General features: G+C 31.1%; 3 protein-coding genes across 8 annotated transcripts; 1 reads left to right on the forward strand and 2 right to left on the reverse strand.

Moving 5' to 3' along the window:
* Positions 1–1,550: 1,550 nt before the first annotated feature.
* Positions 1,551–4,136, forward strand: LOC127265796 (pentatricopeptide repeat-containing protein At2g42920, chloroplastic). Its single transcript, XM_051295788.1, has one exon. The coding sequence runs from the start codon at positions 1,691–1,693 to the stop codon at positions 3,176–3,178; it is 1,488 nt and encodes a 495-aa protein (XP_051151745.1). The 5' UTR covers positions 1,551–1,690; the 3' UTR covers positions 3,179–4,136.
* Positions 3,222–5,147, reverse strand: LOC127265866 (exopolygalacturonase-like). Its single transcript, XM_051295883.1, has 4 exons — positions 4,980–5,147; positions 4,611–4,922; positions 3,526–4,038; positions 3,222–3,446 (listed from the first exon to the last, which is right to left on the reverse strand). Exons 1-4 carry the CDS (start codon positions 5,145–5,147, stop codon positions 3,222–3,224), a joined length of 1,218 nt encoding a protein of 405 aa, XP_051151840.1.
* Positions 5,148–7,228: 2,081 nt separating this feature from the next.
* On the reverse strand, positions 7,229–16,118 carry LOC127266175 (uncharacterized). 6 transcript variants are annotated; one of them, XR_007842087.1, is made up of 7 exons: positions 15,902–16,118; positions 15,537–15,685; positions 12,562–12,725; positions 10,315–10,442; positions 8,844–9,286; positions 8,593–8,721; positions 7,229–8,122 (listed from the first exon to the last, which is right to left on the reverse strand). XR_007842087.1 is itself a non-coding variant. In XM_051296339.1 (6 exons), the coding sequence occupies exons 3-6, from the start codon at positions 12,707–12,709 to the stop codon at positions 8,682–8,684; spliced, it is 831 nt and encodes a 276-aa protein (XP_051152296.1). In that variant the 5' UTR covers positions 12,710–12,725; positions 15,537–15,685; positions 15,902–16,116; the 3' UTR covers positions 8,221–8,681. The 6 variants fall into 6 exon arrangements, 1 of the variants encoding a protein (XP_051152296.1); XR_007842086.1 differs by having other exon boundaries at positions 7,231–8,122; positions 10,243–10,442; positions 12,562–12,757; positions 15,902–16,117; XR_007842083.1 differs by having other exon boundaries at positions 7,232–8,122; positions 10,243–10,442; positions 15,902–16,116.
* Between the last annotated feature and the right edge of the window lie 8,647 nt (positions 16,119–24,765).

A 24,765-nucleotide genomic window follows, 5' to 3' on the forward strand; every position in this document is an offset into this window, starting at 1 on the left:
TGTTGGTGGGAGGGGAGAAACACAATTAAAGTGGCAGAATAAAAGGAATTCAAAGTGGGGTTGAATAAACCAGTCATTGTAATGATTGTATTTTTATTTTATTAATTCTTTTGCTTTATCATTTTGCTTTATGATGTGTGAAGTGTATTTACTGCGTATAGGTAAGAAGCACTTAGATGTTGGGTTGTTTCTCATGATCATATTGATGAGTTTCATATTAATGGATTAAATTAAAGGTATATGATCATTGGATCAGTGTTTTTGTCTCAAGAATCAAGAAAGAGTCGATCAAGATTCAATTAGGAGATGGTCCTCGCTATTAGCCAGCTAAGCTTCATTATTAAACATGGCTTTAAATAGAAAAGGTTATCCGATGAGGATCTTATGTTAGAAGTAGTAATAGTCCTAACTCTTGGACTACAAAATTTTAAGTGTTGCTATACCGGACGGGATCCTCGGTCTCAAAAATCTTCCTATTCCTCTATCCCATCCAATAAAAAAATGACATGTGTGGCAAAAACTAATTTATTTTTTTTATTGATTTAAATTTTGCAAATTATTTCAAATATTGCAATTTATAAATCATTCTCTCGGGACAAAACCGTGCGAAATTCATTTTCTCGGTTCTTTCCACAATCATCGCATCACCCGATTCTCATATCATCCCCGGTGTGCGCTTCATCGTTGAATTGTCGTCATCGCCTGCCAGTCGTCCACACCGACCAATACTTTCGGATAAATAATAAAATAAATTAGTTTTCGCCACATGTCATTTTTTTTTATCGGATGAGATAGACGGTTAGGAAGATTTTTTGGACCGACATGCCCTCCGGATTTATGCTCACTCCCTCCCAATTGAAACTACTTTTTTTCACTCCTTCCTCCTACTTAATTTTTTCACTCTTTTTATTTGTGTTTGTCCCATATGATTTGTTATTTTTTTTAAAAAAAATATAATTATACACTTAGATCACATTTTAAAACTCATAATTTATAATTTTTTTATTTTAATTAATCTATTTAATCATTTTAATTTTAATTTATAATTATTTGTATTAAATTATAATTATTTTTAGTAATACATCTCTTAATTACTTACTGTGAGAATTTAAGTGGGACGGAGTCATGGAGAAAGTATTACTTTTGTACAAAAATATCTATTTAGTAAAATAATCATATATTAATATTAAAATATCGTTAATTTTTACATAAATTACAAATATATTATGTATACGTTAAATACAAAAAAAAAATATATTAAAATCATCTTATACATTTATAATAATCAATAAAATATTTTTTTTCAATTTTGTAAAAATCTAAATACATATTCAGTTCGTGTGGGAGGGATGGAGTTCTAGGTTTTCTATGGAATCAACACTAGAAAATATGAACCATAAGCACATAACTCCGATTAATACAGAGTTATACAAATTATTATTATTATTATTATTATTATTATTATTATTATTATTTTATGATGTGGTGAAATAAAATATAGGATAAAAAATTATTTCCAATTTAAAAAATGTTTGCATGATATTCGGGACATCATTTCAATACTCGTCTCCTCTCCTCTCCTCTCCTCTCCTCTCAAACCTTATCCATCCATCGTCTCTGCAACTTCAGATCGAATCCAATTAAACAAACTTACCAGGCAGCTCAGTTGCAGTAGAGTGGAGTTGATTGGATGCCACCATGTTTATGCTCCTTCAATCCTCCACCCTCACCATCTATCTCAAGCTTCATCTCCTCCCCCGCTCATACTGCAACACTAAACCTCAACCTCCCCCTCCGCGACCTCAGCAAAATCCATGGCCACCTCATCAAAACAGGCCTCATCCACCACCACCCCATCGCCGCTAGCCGCCTCATCCGAGCCTACTCCCGCACCCCCCTCCCTCACCTCGCAATCCACCTCTTCGTCCAACTGCTTCTCGCCGGCGCCGCCTCCGCCCGCCCCGACCGCCTCCCCTACCCCTCCCTCTTCTCCGCCTATTCTCACTCCGCCCCGCCCCACGGCGGAGCTCAGCTCCACGCCACAGTCCTTAAGCTCGGCTTCAGCTCCGACCCTTTTACTCGAAACTCCGTCATCCACATGTACGCCAACTCTGGCCTTTTCGACAGCGCCTGGAAGATCTTCTATCAGGATTCGAACAATGTCGTCGCCTGTAATTCAATGATCTTCAGCCTCGCCAAGCGCGGCCGAATCGACGAATCGTGGAAATTGTTCTGCAACATGCCTTGTCGGAACGAGGTGTCGTGGAACACCATGATCACTTCCTTTGTAAGAAACGGCATGTGGATCGAGGCGTTGGATCTTTTCCGACGAATGCAAAACGAAGACATCACCGTGTCCGAACACACGCTTGTAAGCGCGCTCCACGCCTGCGCGAAACTCGGCGCATTCGAGCAAGGGAAATGGATTCATCGCTACATCGAGAGGAACAGCGTTGAGTCGAATGTTATTCTTGCAACGGCGATCATCGACATGTACTCCAAGTGCGGCGACATCGACGGTGCGCGACGAGCTTTTGCATCCGTCCCGCGTAAGGACAAGGGACTTTCTTGTTGGAACTCGATGGTTTTAGGATTCGCAACCAACGGTTGCGAATCCGAAGCTTTCGACCTGTTTTCAGACCTCGAGTCCTGTTTTCAACCGGACAGCGTAAGCTTCGTCGCTGTCCTAACAGCTTCAAACCACGCAGGCCGTGTCGATAAAGCGAAGGCGTATTTTTGTTTAATGACAGAAACGTATAAAATCGAGCCAACGATTCAACATTACGGGTGTATGGTCGACGCGTTAGGCAGGGCGGGTTTGATTCGAGAAGCAGAGGAGTTTGTTCGAGCAATGCCGGTGATCCCCGACGAGGCAGTTTGGGGATCGTTATTATCCGCAGCCTGCAAGAGCCATGAAAACATCGATGTCGCCGAATGGGCTGCGCAGAATTTGATTCGATTGAATCCCGACGAAACGAGCGCTCATGTCCTGATTTCGAGAGCGCACACGTTGTCGGGAGATTTCGAAACGGCGTTGCGGAAAAGGATGACGATGGAGCGCGCAAAGAAACAGCCCGGATGTAGCCTGATCGAAGTGAACGGCGAAGTCCACGAGTTTGTATCCGGGGGAATCGTATCGCCGGAAAATAAGGGCAAAATCGATACAATATATTTTTAGTTACAATTAAAATTCGTCGACTCAAAAACGCTATACGACACGACTAAACGCATCCGCCGGGCCTCTTTATCCCATAAGAAACTCCGAGAACATTCGAGCATTGAGCCGCGGCCTTGCCTCGCCCGCGGTAGGATAAGTCGATATCGATCAGCTTCACATTCTTACACGGCCGCGATTTACTACACTTCAAATTCACGGCTACTTCGCTGCTCGACGTCCCTCGAATGTTCTGGAACGTTACATTTTCGAGCTGGACGAGCGAATTTCCCTGTAGTAAAACTTTAAGTTTTTACGTGAAACAGTCATTTAATGTCATTTAATACCGAGAAAGAGGCAAGAAGTCGTACTTGCGGGCAAGATTTACTCGGACAATACTGCTGGTCGATCATAATCGGGTTTCGGACATTTTGCATGACGATGTTGTCGTAAAAGATGTTCGAAGCTTGCGACGGGGAAGACGGCGCCCAAGTCTTGATCCGAAGGCCGTTGTCGGTACCGATTAGAGTCGAATTTGTGATACGAATTTTGTCGACGTAATCATGGTCGTGGCCGCGGCCGAGGCTCCCGATGCTAATGCCGTGGCCAGGCCCACAGGTGACGCCGGAAATGTCGACGTCGCGGCTGCCGGAAATTAAGGCGATGCAGTCATCGCCGGTGCCAATGTAGGCGCCGGAGATGACAATGTGGCTCGACACGCCGACGGTTATCCCGTCGGTGTTGGGGCTCTCGCTCGGAGCTGTTATAGACACTTTGGTGATGACGACGTTGGAGCATCCGAAGAGATGCATGTGTGTGCTCTTGCTGTCCGCCGATCGGAGATGGTGAACTCTCGAATTCGTCACATAATCGAGCCTCAACGACTGTATATATAACACAAAAGTAGATCGAATAAATCGATTTAAGGCGGTCGCGCAAAAATAAATCATAGGCCCGGTAATAAATAAATAACTTTTTTTTTTTTTTTTTTTCCTTTTTTGGTGTAGAATAGATTGTCTGGCATAATTTGCTATTATAATTTATTAGAATTATAGTTAGATTTTGGATTAATTTTAGAAAAATTTTAATTAGATTTTATTAGAATTAGAATGGGATAATTTTTAAAAAAAATATATGAAATAAAATTTAAATTAAATTTTAATAATTAATATATCTAATAATAATAACAATAATAACAATAATAATACACTTTAAAAATATTTATTAATTTTAAAGGTGAGAAAAATAGAATTAATTTTAGAAAATTTAGGTTATAGTATTAAATTGGATAATGATTAAAAAAAGATATATGATAAAATCTAAATTAAATTATAATATATTTAATAATAGTAAAATAAAATTAAAAAATATTAACTCTTTTTAAGCATAGTCCCGGGCAATTGTTCATGTTGTTCCTCCTAAAAGTTAATTGATTGTGTTAAGAGATTGGGCTTACCACAGGCAAATGTCTGCAATTAGAATTGGTGGCGCAGTCGTTGTATTTCCAGGCGGCGGCGCCGCCGCCGTCGAGAAGGCCGCCGCCGCGGAGGTCTAAGTTATTAACGTACTGGAAAGCAATCCAAGTGTCGGAGAAGAAGGTGGAAGGGTCGGTAGGGGCGAGGAGGGTCCCCTCGATCACGAAAAGAATCGGACCAGTGCAGGGACCTCGAAACGACGCCGTTTTCACCAAATACTCTCCTTTGGGGATTCGGACGGCCGCCATGCCTCCCCGGCTTCTGCACGCGTCGTTCCATGCCCTCACAAACGCCTAAAATCAAACTCATTAGTAATTAATTAATTAATCAATTAACTGAACTGAACTGACCATGCCGTTATCGGTGATTCTGTCTGGAACTGCTCCGTAGCTTCTGACGTCATATACTCTTCGCGGCATCCCACGGCGGTGCCGGCGGTAATAAGGAGCGGCGTCGCCGGAAAACAGCAAGAAAAGACAGAGAAGAAGAAAAATTAGCATGGATTTCGAAATTACCATTTTGTCCTTGTCTGTTAGATATGAAATTTCCACGGTACAAATTTTCTCCTTTCTTTTTTAACTGTATGTAGCGGAGGTACGGAATTACTATTTATTTATAATGCTGGTAAATAATATTGAATGCAAAATCATTTTTCAAATGTTTGGAAAACTCTTATTAATTTAAAATATAATGATATAATAAACAAGGAAATAATTGTAAAAAATCGTGAAATTAATTAATGAATATGGAGGAAAATTGAGGAATTAACGATACTATGGAATGGAGTTACAGTCACAGAGGTGTTAATTTCTTTTATTTAATTTCTTTTATTTAATTTCTATTTTCATAAAATACATAAGAAGTTTTGAAGTATAATGAGAAATAAATCTGGGTGGATTTTCAATTGGAAATAAATCAATTATTGTTGGGAAAGAAAAATAAATTAATTTTATTATAATTGATTAACTTCCCTAATTATTTTATAGGGTTAAATTCACCAAGTTAGTATGATTTGTATCCTATCTTGCACGCATGTACACAGATATATTAATAAATAAATCATTAAAATTAATTTTATAACACACTGATATTTTTTATTTTTCAAGGTTTATGTAACTCGCTGTACATTTTGGGGCATTTTAACTTTTAACTTTTAATTAATATTTGCTCTTTTCATTGAATGATTTATGTAAAATCTTAATATCATACCATTTAAATAATTTATTATAATAAAATATATATTTTAAAAAATATACAAAAAATTTTGAATTAGTCAATCATTAATATAAAAATTCATTATATGACCATTCTTACAATGCGCTTTTTAAGGGTTGAATTTAAAATTTAGCATTGTGCTAAAAAGTACATTGTATTATTACAAATAATACATTATGGGTGTGTTTGTTTGATGGTTTGGATTTTGAGTTGGGATTTGAATAGTAAATATTTTGAATTTGAATAGTTGTATGATGTGATATAAATAGGTGTTGATGTAATGTTTTGAATGTAAAATTAATTTTTAGTATAATATAAAAAATAAAAAATAGGTGTTGATGTAATGTTTTGAATGTAAAATTAATTTTTAGTATAATATAAAAAATAAAAAATAGGTATTTAATTCGATATTTTTTTAGGGAAAAAATTAGATGAATCGTAAAAAAAAAATCCAATCCCTTAAACAAACATACCCTATATATATTAATATAATATAAATACAATATATTAATTAACATCACATGTTATAGTTTCATACAACATATATAACAATGAATTTTAGCACATAACATAATATTATACAACACACATATAATTATGAACAAATAGCATTATCTTTATCGAAAAATCAGCACCGTAATCATTCTCATATTCTCATAGTTATATACGTACAATATATCTGATTATATAGAAATTCCAAGTAAAATGATTTGTGATTAAAGATGAATTGAGTTTGTTTGTATAACAATTTTAAGTACATATTTTGAGTTTTGTTTTTTATCTTCAAATTTTTATAAATAATATCTATAATAAAAATTAAACATGAAGTACAAATATAATGTAAAATAAAAAATTGAGTATATATATATAATATTAAGCTAAAATTGTTTCAATGATGTCGTTACATTTCCTCATGCCACCTTTGTGAAATGAATTTCACACAAATTTTTACGATAATTTTATATTTTATGTGATGTCTGTATAGTAAACAATTTGATTTATTTATTTTATAATTTACTATAAATTAATAAACATAAAAAATTAAATATTATAACTACTTAAGTTTTATTCATTTTATATTTATATTTTAATTTTAAACAAAATAAATAGCAATCAACTCGATAAATAAATAAATAAATAGCAACCAACTTATATGTGGTGACATCATATGTCCACCGCTACCATGGACCTCGAAGATAAATTACTAGTAGTTATATTATAGAACTGACGTGAGGTCATGAATTCAAATTTTCAACGTCTGGTTGTTTAGTATAACTTGCGGGTATTAAGTTCAATAAGAAATTTACTTAGTGCGCATTTTCAGGTAACAGTTACAGATTCTCACCTTATAAAAATAATAATAATACTCTCTCAGTCCCAATACATTGTTTATCATTTTTGTCTGTTCCAAAACAATAGTCTTATTTTCATAAATAAATCACTATAAAACTATCCCTACTTTTTCATTTCTATTACACAATTGCTACTACTTTGTACACTAATACACTCACAAAAACAAAAAAAACTTTTATTCATACTTTTTACACACTGCTAATATAATGTCAAAATTCCTTAAATTTCGTGTCCTATCCACTTAAGAGGCAGAGGGAGTAATAATAATAATAATAATAACATAGAAACCTTCTTCTTCCCGCACAATTCTCCCCATCCAACAAAAGAAAACAATGGCAAGGCATTTTGCAAATCTCAAAGTCATCTACCTCAACCATGTCCATTTGAGTGTGCTTACCCTCATTGTCATATAATAGCTAAAAACCTCCCAAAAATCTCATTCCTCAACAAAACGAGCATGTAATTGCTATCGGGAGCATTCATGCAATGGATGGTAAATGAAAACATAAAATCTTTAGCCTTTAACTTAGAAAACTCTTGTTGCGATAAATGCCGAAAAGGTCTATGGATTTGTCGAGTGGCTTGAAATGGTAAGGTTGTATAGCTAGGTTGATAATATCCCCAATAGGCCATGGGAGGTAGAGACAGCATAGATACACAAACTGAGGCCGAGGCTGGGATGAAGCTGGCATGGGCATGGAGTTTGATGCCTTCTCCTCATGAAATAAGTGACGCAAGTAGCAATCCAATGGCTTGCAAATCCACTTCAATTTCACAAGGTAAAGCTTATAAGAAAGAGTCGTAAATCTTCCATCCTTGCAGTCCGAGCATTGATGGTATGCATCAGTGCTTCCATTTGGCGTCGCAAATCAACAAAGTCCTCTTGCAGTCCAATAAACTGCACCTCAATTTTAACCTTCTCTGTCTGTGACATAAGCATGATCAGACAGCCGGAAGGAAATCCAGTAGATCGAACTAATGATAAATAAAAGAAAAAGAAACCAAACCAAACTAACACCCAAAACCTACCGGAAGAATCTGCACTAATATATTTTGGTCTTATTCATTAGGCTTAAAATAACAAAGACTCTAATGGGCCACTATTAGGTCTAAGTAATTTAAACACATCTTATATCGACAGAATGTAAACACATAATAGTGGCTTCTCAGGCATTTCGCTCTCAACTTCTATAAAAAATTTTAGTTATGTATATGATGAATGAGAATAGTTTCGTCCTACTAATAGCATTCGGGGGCCTTCAAGCTTGTGTTGAAAGATGAGCGTTACGGCACGCTACCAGTACAACTCTAGCTTGAATAGATTTCAAATATGACAATCGGAGTCCAAAAAACTCATATAATTAAATTGAATAAAATAACATCGACTATACATACCCTTAAACATGATTTGTCACCACCTTGTTGAACAAGTCAGTCACGAAGGATTATCTAGACATTCATTCATCCATCACAATGAAACTTCATCAATCCTGTTTACTTGACAGTAGTGTGCCACCAGCAATTCTGCAAACATAAGGACAGGACAGGGTAGGATACTTGGTAAGAAATGAGAGAGAACACACCCCATACCATACCATACCAAACCATATGCGAGTAAACATACAGGGATTGATCTCAAATGCTACCTATTTCTTGCGCGACGAATGTCCTCAAGAACCTCTGCTGCATGCTGCACCTTTAAATTAAGGGGCGTTTCTCTGCTGTCGAGGAGAAAGTTTGAAAACCTTAGAAATGCTTCGAGTTCTTGTTCAATTTCGTTGAGCTGTAGGTCTAGGTGTTGTAGGAAGTCCTCATACTTAGTGATTTGCTTTGGTATGTCAACACTGTTGGCTGCATACAATACATTTTCACTGGAAGACTCATCATGGTTATTCAACTCAATTTCTTCACCGATGTTTACTCGAGTCTCAGCATGACCTTCCTTATTTTGATCCTTTAGGTATTCTGGATCATTCAGATCAACATTCTGACCACCATACAATTCAGATAATACCACAGGTTTTTCTTTCGCAACATCAAGATCAAGTGCCATATTCCCAATGAGTACACTTTCCTTCATGGATATTGCCTGAAAACAGATGGAATTATTGACCAAGCTTTCTGATGCAATAAATATATAAATAAAAATTAAAGAGAATTAAAGATTATATTACACAATAAAAATCATAGTACACAACCATACAAGCTCGGTGGCAACTTAGCTAACATTTTTCATCAAAAGAGTTTCAAACCAGAAGCAGAGTGGCAGAGGGAACTTCAATCTTACATCAAGGTAATATGTAGGGAATTTACAATGGATCTGAGTTAACCGAAAACCTGCCCCCTTTAAGTCAAGGCTGTTTGCTTAATTGGATATCATGCTCAGTTCTGATTGACAATTAGGTTATGAATTGGATAAATTACTATGAGTATTAGTATCAAATAATATGTTTTCATAACATAAATCTTAAATACTAATCGGATTGGGTTTAGAGAGAGATCAGCTTGACTCAATCAAGGCAGTGCTGGTTGGGGATAGGTTGGAGTCAATTTGAATATCAGAAAGTTCCCTAAACAGGTTAGTAAACTGAGTTACATTTTTAGATCAGATTAGGGCAGGGGCAGGTTTCAGAAAAATATTGGGTCAGATCAGGTTTCCGGTTCAGTAAAAGCTTGGGAGGCTGGGCTTTGTGTTTTTCTACACTCCAAAACCGACCTGCTGGCATCATTCCTCTTAACAGAACATCCTGGCCATTTAACAACCCAAAAAAAATGAAAGTAAAGAAAAGAAAACTTCAACAACATCCTGGTCATCTCGAATTGTTCATTACTAATTATAAAAGATGCAAAGAACAATAATATTTGGTCCATTATTTCAAGTAAAATTATCACACTTCAACGGCATTGTTTGTTGCTTTTCCAGCTCCTAATGTATCAAGCAGCAATGGTACATGATAGAAAAAGCTAAAGACTTGCATGTCATCCAGTCTCTAGTAAATTTCAAAGCATTGATTAGATTCCTACAAGAATGAAATGTAATTGTACCTCATTGAGTTTTGCAGAGAGCTCATCAAATAGTTCAATACGAGTCTTTAACTTCTCAATAGCTTGCATTACCTTCTTCTTTTGAAATAGAATCTCCCTAGCATCATTTTCTTTTCCACTTTGAACATTGATCGCTGCTTGCCGTCTAAGCCTATCAACAGCTTCACACAGACGCATCAGTCTCAATCTTGAACTTTTGGCTGGATATACAAAGATAAGTTAGAGTCAGAGCATAGATGTCATACAAATGTGACAAGCAGTATTACAGTTCAATCTCTATTTCTCAGGCGGAAGAACTGTTGCGACTCATTTTCTAGAGGGATTATGCATCACCAACCACAGAAAGAAAGTGATCTATGGATATTGATGAACTTTAATTAATGAAACAAAAGGGCCAGTTTTCTATAGAACTGATTCTCATCAGCCTTGAATGCATGGAAGAGCTCATGGAAACAATATGACCCAGTATGAATTGCAGCATGTTTGATCTTGCAAAAAGATTTGTTTCAATTTGTCCCAATTCAGAATTATGGAAAGTTTAGTCCAATAATGTGTTTTGGGTCAAAGCTGACGATTCATTCACATGATTCTGGACAATAAGAACTCTGTACAGCAAAAAGAGTATCTTAAGTCACGTCATACACTATGTTAAGAGTTTATGTCCAAAACTCTTGTATGTGGTATCAAAGCTCTGGGGACTACTAGTAAGAAAAAAACTATTGTATATCTATAATTGTCATGCTCAAGTTAATGTTTAAGCAAACAATGGATCCAATGTGGAAAATGTAGTCTAATGGGACAAATTTAAAATGAGTTTTTCTTGTGGCATCAATCATACTGCTGCGCCCTTTTATTAAATTCATAATGAAAATCGAAAGCTTAACAGTCTTGCATGGACATCTGTATAAAGCATTCCATATAATTAAGAATTTAAAATGAGATAGATTTCTTACAATATGTTCATGTGGTTGTTATATGACGATGGTAACCAATCAACTCATGTAAAGTAAAGAACAAAAACTCTTATTGCATCCATCAAAGTGTAACAGAAACAACCAGTTGAAAGTAACAAGTCAGTCCAACCAAAAAAGTTCATCAAAACATAATTCCAATACACATGTTTTGAACCCAAACTCCAGACCAAAGCTGTGATTTTTTCAGGTCTATGAATGCATCCTTCTAGTTCAAACAGAAACTATTTCCAAAGAATATTTAACTTCAGCAACATTCCATTTTGATAAACCTAAAAATCACACATACTTTTAGCATAAACATCTAGCCCGCCTTCCAAGAAAAAAAAATTGCCAGGTAGGTAGGTGCTTTTTGAGATCAAAGTACCAACTTTAAATTCTTCTAGATGTTGGATTCTCAATCAACTTTTCTATGGTCTACATATCACAAGAACTAAAATCAAACACCATTTACAAAGTCATATATTTGGCTACAAAAGTGGCAAAATGTAGATATAAAACTCTATTTTTGCACTATCTAGCATATATAAATGTAATGAAAATGCGACGAAACAAGCAAAAAGTGCAAAATGTTTCACATGATTTCTGAAAGTGAAAAATGCTATGATGGAGAAGATGGAACGGTTTGTTTAAGAATGAACAAAGAGATATGACTTCCAAAAAGAAGAAAGGTATAGGGGAATGAATTCAATATGGTACAGCCATGGATAATTAGAAATTGAAATTTGTGGTTTATAGCAGAATATCAAAAGATTACAATTTGATGGTATAAAAGATATTTTTATTTGAGTATATTATAATATAATAGTATGAAATATATACTTACAAAATAATAAATATAATATCATATTATAAAATATGTACCTTCTTATAATAAATATTCTATTATATTATTCAAGTTTCAATCTAAACACTATCCCGCTCCGCACAGCACTGCTGCGGGCTATCAACAACTATGACTACAAACTTTGATATTTTGAATAACTCACTCCAACCATTATTCCTAGCATCCTTTAAGTATAAAGTAGAATAACCACTGCTTAAGGTTAAAATCTACCAGTAGAATGGATGATTGGTGCCACAAATTCTACTCATTTCTAGTTTAGTTCTTTATGATACATTCTAACCCCAATGCTAATGTGAATATGGGGAGTTAAGGTTTTACTAAGATAATTAATCATCTGAGGTGAAAGAGCCCTCTCAAGTAGATAAAAGATGGATTATAATACTAAATAAATTACATAAAGGAATGAAAAACAGAGGCTGGGTAGCAATTTTTTACCCAACATCCACATAAAACAAAATAATGAATTATTTGAAACAATTACAAACTAAGTGAGAGAAAAACCTTTGACTCTTGTGGATTCTGCCTCCTTGTGAAGATTACTGAGCTGTTGTCGGAGCTGGTCCGCAGTAGCAGATGTAGATGCCAAACACATTGACTGCATTTGAGAACACGGACGCCATTGAAATAACACCCCACAGTTGAGCATCATCTGTTTGCTTGTATATCTGCCGCATCGAAGAGCTCGTCAAAGAAACAACTGTGAAAAGCTTTAAGGATATTCAGTAATTTACTACATGATCTGGGGGTAAATTTTGGACAACTTTTATCCTCTGTTAAGATCAAACTGTTATATCTTATACTAAATATATGGGCATAAAATTTGCTTGTTGAAATAAAAGCCACAATTCTAATAGTTATATTAATATTACTTTTATAAAAAGAAGTGGATTGGCAAACATGGTGGATATTGATTAATAGGGGGAAAAATAAGACCCGGTTAACATACTCCAGTGACAACTTTAAATCTCATAGTAAAATTTATAATATTTTTGGTCCAGTTCACACAAAAATATCATTTTAAGCCCCACTAGCCAGCCAAGCCGCTAACTGGTCCGACTTGACCTCCAGCGGATCTACAAGGAAGCTGAGTAGGACACAGAAACATGCGTGCTTAGACCAGACCGCGTGCAGCTTGGCAAGAAAAATGTCTTAGTACATAAACAAGCCCATGTAAATGTTGAATGCGACCATATTGTTTGATGATGGATACACATACACGATTCATAACACAAACATTCATTACAATGGCCATGTTATGTAAGAGTCAATGTTTTGACAGTTTATTAAGTTAAACACAGCCTTATTTCATCATTGTCAGGAGGTAGGACAGATTTCTTCTCTCTCACTCTCTTGGGCGCCATTCTTTTATAAAAACACACAATTATACGCAAATTCTTTTATATAACATCACATCAAATTACAATTTAATTTTAAAAAAAAAAAAAAAAAAAAAAAAGCAAAATAAACACACTAAAAATTGTTATTTTTTGTTTTGTTTTTTCATTTTTTTATCAAGTGTTCCGAATATAATTCCTTGCCAATAAATTTCAATTATTTGTGTAGTTCTGTCGTCAGAATGTGTTAAAACGAAAAGGGTAAGGGTTTAGTGGAATGATGAAGATTTAGAATATGAGAAATATTGAAATAAATTCAACAAAAATCCAAAAAACAAATATAGAAAAGAAAAGAAAGCTGGTTTAGAAGCGAATTAAGTGATGAAGAAGTTGCCCATTGTGAGAACTCTAAGGGAAATTTTTTAGATACATTGATAATAAAATTGAGGTTTATTTATAGACCTTATACAAAAGAATAAAGTCAAATAATAACAACTAAATCTAGTTACATATCTAGATAATAACCACCTAATATAGTAAAAATACCTAATAGTAAATATGATTATATGATAACTAACCAATTAATAATATCAACCAAAATGTATATCTAAAATATATTTTAACATCCGCCCTCAAGCTCAAGTTGGTGATGTACAAGCCAACTTGAGTTTGGCAAAAGAAATAGGAGGTTGTTCAATATGAACGGATTTTATAACTGGACATCAACATTTAAATCGATTCTCTTTTGTGGTGGAGATGTTAAGCCCTAAAAAATTAGGATTTTGGCAAAATTAAAGTTTCAAGTGGCATCAATCCTTTGACGCAACAGCGGAAACTTTGATATATTAAAATTTTGGCCATATTAGGATTTTTAATGGTTAGGATTCTCTGTCGCTGCCGCAGCACCGACGATTCTCTATCGCTGCAGAGGCGCTAAATCATGAAAAATTAAACCCTAAGAGCCAGACACTCCGAACAGGTAATTAAATATCAAACCAAAGCCTTAATCAAAACTGAAAAGTTCACAAATAGGCTGAAAATATTTCTGTATGTTGTCACCGAAAAATTCTAACAATCGGACACCAAACGCACTTGTACATGCAGCCAAAGTCGGAGGGCAAAAAAATTGTTGACCGCAATGACCGGAATCGACCAAATGTTGACCGACACTGGTAACTCATATGCATTGTTTCATATGATGATATTTGGTGGCAAGTGTTTTCCAAATTAGAAATATGAAAACGGTGATAATGGATCATAAATTTGAAAGAAAATCCTTCGGGTACATTACGAGATATACCCGGAGAAAACGTGAACTAGTAGACAATGTCTATTTTATGAGAAAAGAAAATTTTGATACCATGTGAGAATTTTAAGAGAAATTTATGAGATATATTGATAATGAAATTAAAATCTATTTGTAGATCTTATACAAAATGATAAAGTTAAATAATAACCAAATATAAGTAGCATATACAGAGAATAACAACCTAAACTAGTATATATGATTATATAATAACTGGCCAATTTAAATAATATAAACTAAAATATATTTCAACATTTTCTTTTAAAAGACCCTACTTTGATGCTTATATTGGGTATTGATCCCATTAGAATTTTCGAGATTATCATCTCGAGTAGGGAGTGTTGAATATTGTCCCACATAAGAAAATTGTGAGAACTCCAGGTGAACGACTACTCCACTGAATATCTATTTATATCACATCAAACAACTGTTCAAATTCAACTTTTTACTATTTAAAAATCCAAACCCACAGAACAAATACACCCTAAATGTTTTTTGTAATTACAATGTTAGGGGGTACTTCTCACAACTGTCTAAATTGATTGTATGCGGTGGACTTTTGTGAAATACCACGCTGTCACAGAACGAGCAGCCATTTGTTGTCAAGAATTAGATCCGATATCCTTTGTGGACAATCTATGCACTGAAAGATTTAACTACCCCTATCCTATCGTCCAATGGAAGCTTTTGGCCAAGATTGGATTTTCACTACTACTAACGGTGAAGATTCAAAAGAGCAGTAAGGAGGTCACTTAAAGGTTGGAGACGAGAGCCCACTAGACTAGAGTAATTAAAGATGATTTAGTGAGAAAAACACTTCGAAGTAGAATGAATACCTTTAGTCTGAATGCGCTCAACCTTTGGAGGGTGCTCACAATTGGGATACAGGGTGCGCGGCTTGGTAAGACTTTGCAGGTTCGTTGATTCTCTTTTCTATTTACCCCTCATTCAAAAATAGGATTCCAAGCTAATTTAAACTGCAAACCTGCATAATCAAATCAAAACTAAAGTTCAGTAAATCAAGCGGCACACCGAAAAGTGGCGCAAAGTAAACAAGGCTGGGCAATCGGTGACAGAAACAACGGGAAGGATGCTAGATAATGCGACGGGGAGCAGAGGCGGACGGCGACGAACAATGGTTGAGCAGTTTGAGGCTGGACAGGACAACGATGGCAGCGAGCAGAAAAGAAGAACCGTTTACCCTCTATAATTGATGAATGCGTCGGTTGAGGAAGAATGCGGCGCCGAATGCGCGGCGGCAGACGACGGGGGAAGACAACGCGACTGTAGATTGGGGCAACGGCGAAGACAGAAGACGGATGAAGACGGACGACGGCAACGAGCGATTTCTTTTCTTTTTATTTTTATTTTTTATTTTTTATTTTTTTTTTAGGTAAACGGATAATTGGAGCATAGTGAGGGTATCGTTTCTTCTTTCTTCTTGTTTGCTGGTTTGTTTGATTGGTTCGATTTTAAGATGAAGGTCAAATTAGAAGTTATTTTTTTAATTATTGTTTAATTTAAATATATATTTTTATATAAATATACATTTATTTATTTGTTTATAGAATTTTAAATGCAGTATTAATATATAATGATATTGATATATAAAATATTATATAAATACATATAATAATATTTTTAATATTAATTATAATGAAAATAAATATTTCTTTTAGTCTTTTAATTATTGTTTAATTTAAATATATATTTTTATATAAATATACATTTATTTATTTGTTTATAGAATTTTAAATGCAGTATTAATATATAATGATATTGATATATAAAATATTATATAAATACATATAATAATATTTTTAATATTAATTATAATGAAAATAAATATTTCTTTTAGTCTCATCATTATAAGGTATTCTATTATCTTTTACGTATTTAACATTAAATATCATTATATTTGTATAATTTTTTTATAAATGTAACTATATTTAGCATTATAAAATATTAATAAAAGTATTTTTTGTCATTTTCTCTTAATATATTTTCATATAATAATTAATGTTCAAATATAACATACAAAAAATAAATTGATTACTTGGGACAGAGAGAGTAAATAAATTGAAAAAGAACAAACTGAATATATAAAATTTTTACATCATATTAAATACTCTCAACTTTTATTTACTGGTCCATATTTGCATTTTTGTTTGTACCATTTATTTTGTCACTTTTTTAAAAAGGCAAAAAGAATTACAAACTTTAATTTCATTTTAAATTTATAATTTTCAAAACTTTTAATTAAACTAATTAATTATTTTTGTCTTATACATAATTATTTTCATTAATTCCTTTCAAGTTATATTTCTCCTAAATTGTCTTTACTATGGTAAAAGAACACAATAATATCAATTGATTAATATTATAGTAAATGATTTTGATAATATGTAGTATAATGTGATATGATAAATTTTAAAATTATACTTCATTCGTTCGTCTGGTCACATTTACCTTTTGTGTCATTGTACTTAACGTTAAAAATATTTTTATATTTATATAATTTTTTTTTGTAAAAATGTCCTTCTGTTAGTATTATAATACACTAATGAAACTATTTTTGCAATTTTTTATTAATGTGTACTGCGTTTTGATATAATAATTAATAATTAAATATCAAACGCAAAAAGTAAACGAGACCCTTCGAGCCGAACAGAGGTAGTAAAATTTATCTTTTTAACTCATTTTTATTGATATAATTTTTATATTCAAAACATCACATCAATACATATTTATATCACATCAAATTTTTTAGTAGTGTGTTTACTTGTGGTGTTTTGGTTTTGAGTTTCGATTTTGAATAGTAAAATTTTGAATTGAAATAATTATTTGATGCGATATTTTAAATATAAAATTAAATTTTAATATAATATAATAAATAAATAAATAAATTTGAAATAGCAAAATCAAAACAGAATCACACAAGTAAAATATTTTGAATTTTTCAACATGATTAGTATTGATTAACGTCTTTTCAAAATATTTGAAAATACTTGAATTTTTTTTCAAAATGTAGCATATTTGAACTCAAATGAGTTAATAATACTATAATTTAATATACTTTCTTCCATCTCGAATAAAAATATACATTTGATTTTTTTTTTTTGTAGTAAATAATAAATAATACTCCCTCGGTAATATAAATATGTGCTCATTTTATTAAATACGAATTTTAATAAAAATAAGTAATAAAAAAGGTAAAAAAGTGTATTGATTTTTTACTTAAAAAATAAACAAAAATATTTTTTTGATGACAATCCAAAAAAAAAAGTGAGTGTAAATTTAAATGGCAAAGGGAATAATATTTCATTAATTAGTAAAAGTTCGTAGGATGATCATGATATTTTTATCTTTTTATATTTTATGTATATTTTTAATGATATTTTTAAAATTTATATAAAAATTATAAGTATTTTTCTTGTGTGATTACTTTCACTTTGATAGAAAAGTGATAGTATTTTGTAGTGATTGGAAAATTAATAAAAATAATACTCTGTTGGTATAAATGGAGTATAAAAAATTTTGAATATAAAACGTTTCTTCTTGGGTGTGTTTGTTTGGGGGTTTGAATTTTGAATTGGGATTTGAATAGTAAAAATTTTGAATTTGAATAGTTGTATGATATGATATAAATAAGTGTTGATGTGATGTTTTGAATGTAAAATTGATTTTTAGTATAATATAAAAAATGAAAAATAGGTGTTTGATTTAATGTTTTTGGGAAAAAAATGGGATTCTCGGACAAATTCAATACAAATTCCCCCGTAGTATACAATAAATTTAAGAAATGTAATATAAATTGATTCAAAATAAGCTGGTTGTCCAATTACAAAGTAAATATTTTATAAAATGTTCCATTTTTTTTCACAAATACTCATATTTTGCATCATATTATTATTTTTACATAAAAAAAATAATAAATAAAGTCAAAATACTATTACTTTTTTATTTAGACGCAGTACACATTAATAAAAAAGTAATACTCCATCATACCATGTCCACGTTGCCGTTTCTATCCGTCCCATATTCCATATCACTTTCTTTTTTCGAAAAATGATTACACACTTTAATCTCATTTTAAACTTTTTAATTTATTTTTTTTAATTTTAATTAAACTAATTAGATATCTTAATGTTAATTTATAATTATTTATATTATAGGATAATTATTTTCACTAATATATTCTTAATTATCTATTAATTATACCCTTCTTAAAATATTGTGCTACAGTATAAGTATTATTTTAATCTAATTCATATTGATCTTGAACCGAAAAATATTAATAATTTTATCCACAAAGTTGGGCTTATTTGAGTAACTTGACCCGACGTTAATATTGATGAATTTTTTGGATTAATTTGAATAATTAGGTCCGAAGCTAATTACAAAGTCATGCTTGGTTGGCCTACATCTGTCCTATCCGATCAATCAAAATTCTTTGAAATTTTTGTGTGACAAGAAATTTAAATGATTAGAACTATTTTTAATTAAAAAATAATAATATATACTCAATATATATATTATAGCATAAACGCCGTATTAATTAAAGCTATAATACTTCTCTTCTAAATCATCATTAGTTTAGTTAAAAAATTTAATTCGTTAGTATTATCTTCGCATAAAATATTTAATTTTTTTATATTTTTATTTATTCCACATAATTTGTTTTTTTTTTAAAAAAAAAATAATTATACATTTAATTACATTTTAAATTTGACTATTGATAATTTTTTTTAATCTTAATTGGACTATTTAGTTATTTTAGTTTTAATATATAATTATTTTTATTATACAATAATTATTTTAAACCATGCACTTCCTAATTATTTATTAATTATACTTTACTTAAATTCTTGGTAATACGAACACTTTTATAATATTATTAAAATAATACATTTATATATCTAAACTAACACATGTATATTGATATATGAAGTATGAAAGTGCCCTAATGAAATGATTTATTATTTGACCGATTTGTATATATTCTCTTAAGAATAATATTGTTATCTATAAATGCAATAATGGCAAATAATTTTTCTCCTTGAAATGAAAATTTATGGACAGATGAAATGTATGAACTCCTGAGTTAGGTGTTGGTGTTGGTCCCCTCACACCACTTTCATTTCAAATCAATCATACAAGCTTTCTGAAATTCATACACAAATGATCGATGTAAGATCGATTGTGGAATAAGTGCAAGAGTTTCAATTCTTGATACACAATGTTCTTGACGGGGGATTATGTGACTACCCGATGCCTTTAATGTGGCAGTAATAATAGAAAAATTATCCCCGAAACTTTAAGAACTACTTCAAGTATATAAAATACGTATACATATATATGCTTTTTGAAGATCCGATTGTCAAACTTTGCTTTGAAGAAGTAATTAGAAGTATTCAAAATCAAAAAAATTTTTAGGACAAACCCAAGCAAAGTGGGTAACTTCTTGAACAAAAAAAAAAACTCGACTAAGGATGGTGAGGGTAGAAAGAAAAGGTTTAAGTTCACCGGGAATTATTACTGTTTTGGCAAGTTCAGATATATGAGTAGTCGGTGAAAAAAGCTAAAAGATAAAGGCAAAACGCCGACATGACATACTAGACAAACCATGTGTGGCAAGTGGACCTGGGGCGTCGGGGGTTCTCATGGTCACAAGTCCAACCCCTTAACCACTAGGCCATTCCTCACTGGACAAGTGATGAGTTCTTTCAAACACAAACCTTGTACAATGGGTGTGGTCATAATTTCATGAAAATATTGCTTGCAACGGCCAAATTATCTCCATTTTGCAAGTATATAACCACCACAGTAAAATAATACTCTCTCCGTTTCGGATATTTTGTCCACGTTACCATAGACACAAGAATTTAAGAGGAGTATAATTAGTAAATAATTAAAAATATATTAGTGAAAATAATTATTGTTTAATAAAAATAATTATAAATTAAAATTAAAATAATTGATTAGTATAATTAAAATTTTAAAAATTATAAATTAAATTTTTAAAAATAAGATTAAAGTGTATAATTGTTTTTCAGAAAAAGAAAGCGACAAAATAAGTGGGACGGAGAGAATATTAATTTACACGTATTAATATATATATTTTAGTCATAACGTAGTTTGACACAAATTTTTCTACTTTACTTTAGATGAATTAATTTACTGATAATGATATCATAATCTCGGTTATTACTATCTATCTACTTATATATATATAGGCTATGGATCCTTGGCCGATCCGACTAAGTCAACATATGCTGATTTAACCAAATCAACATATGTCATACACATAATTAACATATATTTATTTATATATATATATTAGTTGGTGCAATCTATATATTTAAATACTGTTATAGCGTTGAAGATAATTAACATTTAATAATAATGTTGTTAGTGTAACAATGATTAACTCTGTCTAAAAGGGTTTAGCGATTATAAGTATAGGTTAGGCAAGCTATATACATATATATATATATATATATGAGAAGCTCTTTTACCTAACCCTAATTAGTATCGTCTAATCACTTCTACAAATCGTGCTTAAACACGCTAAACTCTACATCAATCAATCATTATCATATCATATTAACTATATATATATATATATATGTTTAGTATTCTAATTTTAGTCCCGTAATTAGACCTCCTTATCATTTTAGTCCCGTAAGTGGAGTCTGTCGCAAACTAGTCTCATAAATGGAAAAATTTTGTTGTTTTAGTCCTCCGACGCTATAGACGCCCGCGTGGATCGCCGGAAGCCACGTGTCCGTCAGGTCAGTGACACCCGGCGGATACGTGGATATTTTAAATTTTTTTTTTTTAATCAGACCAAATAAAAAAATAAAAAAAATCAAATAAAATTAAAAAAAAATTTAAAATTTAAAATAAAAATAGAAAATAAAACACGTGGCCTCCAGTGAGCCACGCGGGCGTCTCCGGCGTCGGAGAACTAAAATAGCGAAAATTATTCACTTATGAGACTAGTTTGTGACAGACTCCACTTACGGAACTAAAATGATAAGAGTGTCTAGTTACGATACTAAAAAAATATAATTTACCCTTTAATTAGATGAATGTACTATATATATATACTGCCATATGAATGTATACATGGATTTAGTTGAGTTCATTCGGTGCCAAAACGACATCACTAATTATTTAGATTTGTGTTCAGAATTCAATTTTAATTGGTTAAAATACATCATTAAGGGATTATCATTAGAACTTTCTTATAAGAGTATTGGAGTATTAAAACAAATTAAATACTAGTAAAAAATTGGTATTTGATGTAATGTTTAATAGGCAAAAAATATATATTTAATTTGATATTATTTTTTTTTTAAAAAAATTACTATTGATTATTAGTATCAAATATAATAAAAATTTTAATTTAAATAAAGTCAAAATTTTAATAATTTTAAATATTATTATAGCGTTTTTTGTTTCTTCTTCCTTGTGTTGTTACTACCAAAAGAGAATTGAATAAGACGGCGTCTGAACAGACAAAAGTGAATCGATGGTCATATTTTTACATATTTTTTTTTACTAAAGAGCGTTGAACTATCGGTTGGAACCAAAATTTTTTATATGGTTCGAAATATATTGAAATCATAAAAAGATTGAAACCAACTTGATGAATCCGCCACAGAGTTCGGAAATTGGTTCCGTCGCTAACAACAAATTCAATATATCAACGTTGATTATTAATTTTTTGTTGGCGGATTTGAAAGTAGCAATGGTATTGTGTTAGTTATCAATAGTATAAAACTTTATTTATATAATAGTGAATTGTTTATTGTGTTTGGTATAGACATTGTGATTTTTAAGATCATATTAAAGGAATTTTTTCTTGTAAATCTTAGCATTGATTTTGTTTTGTAAGTATGTACTCCCCCCTCCCTCCGTCTCATAACAAAGTATCCATTTTTTTATTTTAGTCTGTCCCACAACAAGGTATCAATTTCCTTTTTTAGTAACTGTACTATCTATCTAACATTACAAATACCCTTACAACTTACAATATATTACACAAATGCCATTACTTTTATATCACACATACTAACAAGGTTATTTTAGTCATTTCAACTTTATTCCTATTATATCCCAATATAATACTAATATATCTAAAACTACGCGTAAAAAGTAATTGAATACTTATTAATGGGACGAAGGAAGTATTAAAAATTTAATTTAAAGTATAGTTATGACCGAAAGAATGGAATAAGTGAGTTTTAAATTCAATTATATTTTATTTGACTCTATCCTAATCTTTTTCAAAATTTCGAAGAATTTTGATGAATTTCTATTATTCATATAAAATAAAAATCTAAAAAAATATCAAATTAATTATTTTATTTTATTTTTTATAGGCAAAGCAATCTAATTTAAATTCATTCATATTTTATGAAAATTGTACGAAATTTTCATTATTTTAAAATTATATCAAACTCTCTTATAATTTTAAAAATATTGTATAGCCTTATTTTTGTCATTAATTAACGGTGATTATTTTAGTCGTACTATAGCTGGGAAGGTAATTTAGAAATTTTATAACTACGAAATCGCTGCTAACTAATAACGAAAGTAGATTTAGGGTGTGTTTCTTTTGGTTGAGTTTGAGAAATTTTGGTTTGAGTTTGATACTAAAATATTTTGTGAGAGGAAAAAATGTATTTTTTTTTTCGAGAAATGTAAAGTCCAAATAGTAAAATTTGAAGAAATTTTGGTAAAGAAACATATCAAACTTCATCCCAAAATTCAACCTTAAACATTTTTACACTTTGTATGTAGAGTTTTGTTAAGTACGTCACAAGGAATTTTATTTCATGCAAATGAAACATTCAAAATACTACAAGGATGTGTTTGTTTGGAGGTTTGGATTTTGAATTGAGATTTGAATAGTAAAAATTTTGAATTGAAATAGTTGTATAATGTGATATAAAAAAGTGTTGATGTGATATTTTAAATGTAAAATTGATTTTTAGAATAATATAAAAAATAAAAAATAGGTGTTTGATGTGATTTTTTTTTAAAAAAAATTTAGATGAACAATAATTTTTTGGCAAAATTCCTCAAAACAAACACACCCTAAATACATTTAGGGAAGAGGTATATGTAGAAATTATTTCTACTAATGGCACAATAAATAAATTTAAAATAAAATATATTGAACTAAAACATTAATAAAAAATAAATAAAGTATTATTGATAATATAGAAAAAGTAATAACATGTATATTTATATTTTTTTAATGCAAATTAATTATTTTAATTTAATTAAATTTTAATTTTTGCGTTGCGTTTGACCTACGTTGCATGATGTAATTAATATTGTTTAATTTTATTTCATTTTTGGAATAAAACTGTTGATGTTAACTTAAACCTAATATACGTATAAATTTTTCCTTCATTTAATTGAGGTAGCAAGACAGCTACGTAAAAAATTGACGTTGCTAAAGTGCGATGTCATTTTTGGTATTGCAGTATAGAATTGCCAATTTTGATATTTCTATTCTTTTTTTATTTTTAATTATATTGATTTTTTTATATTATTTTACTTTTAAAGTTTTTCTAAACGATAATATTAATTATAAATATAAAATAGTTTAAAATAATATTTTTTTTGTTTCAATAACAAACTATTTATTTATTCATTTTGGTCCGTCTAATAATAATGAATTATTTTTTTTTAGTAAATGTATTATCTACTTAACATTACAAATATTTATAACTTATCATATATTATACAAATGTCATGACTTTTATATCACATAATACTAATAAGATTATTTTAGTCATTTTTACTTTATTTTTACTATATATCAATATAATACAAATATACCTTAAACTACATGTAATAAGCAATCATGCTTATTTAAGGGACAAATAAAATATATAAAAATAAAATTTTTGAAAATTATTTTTTTTGACGTAAAAAAGAAAAGGTTATGGATTATAGTAAATATTATACCAATTGTATTTTTTGAATTAAAATGGTCTTGGATTTAAGATTTGGCGCTTGTTGCCCTCTAACCAATGTCAAATT

This window comes from Andrographis paniculata, unplaced genomic scaffold (assembly GCF_009805555.1).
Source record: "Andrographis paniculata isolate CXL003 unplaced genomic scaffold, ASM980555v1 Contig74END, whole genome shotgun sequence".
Lineage (NCBI taxonomy): Eukaryota > Viridiplantae > Streptophyta > Magnoliopsida > Lamiales > Acanthaceae > Andrographis > Andrographis paniculata.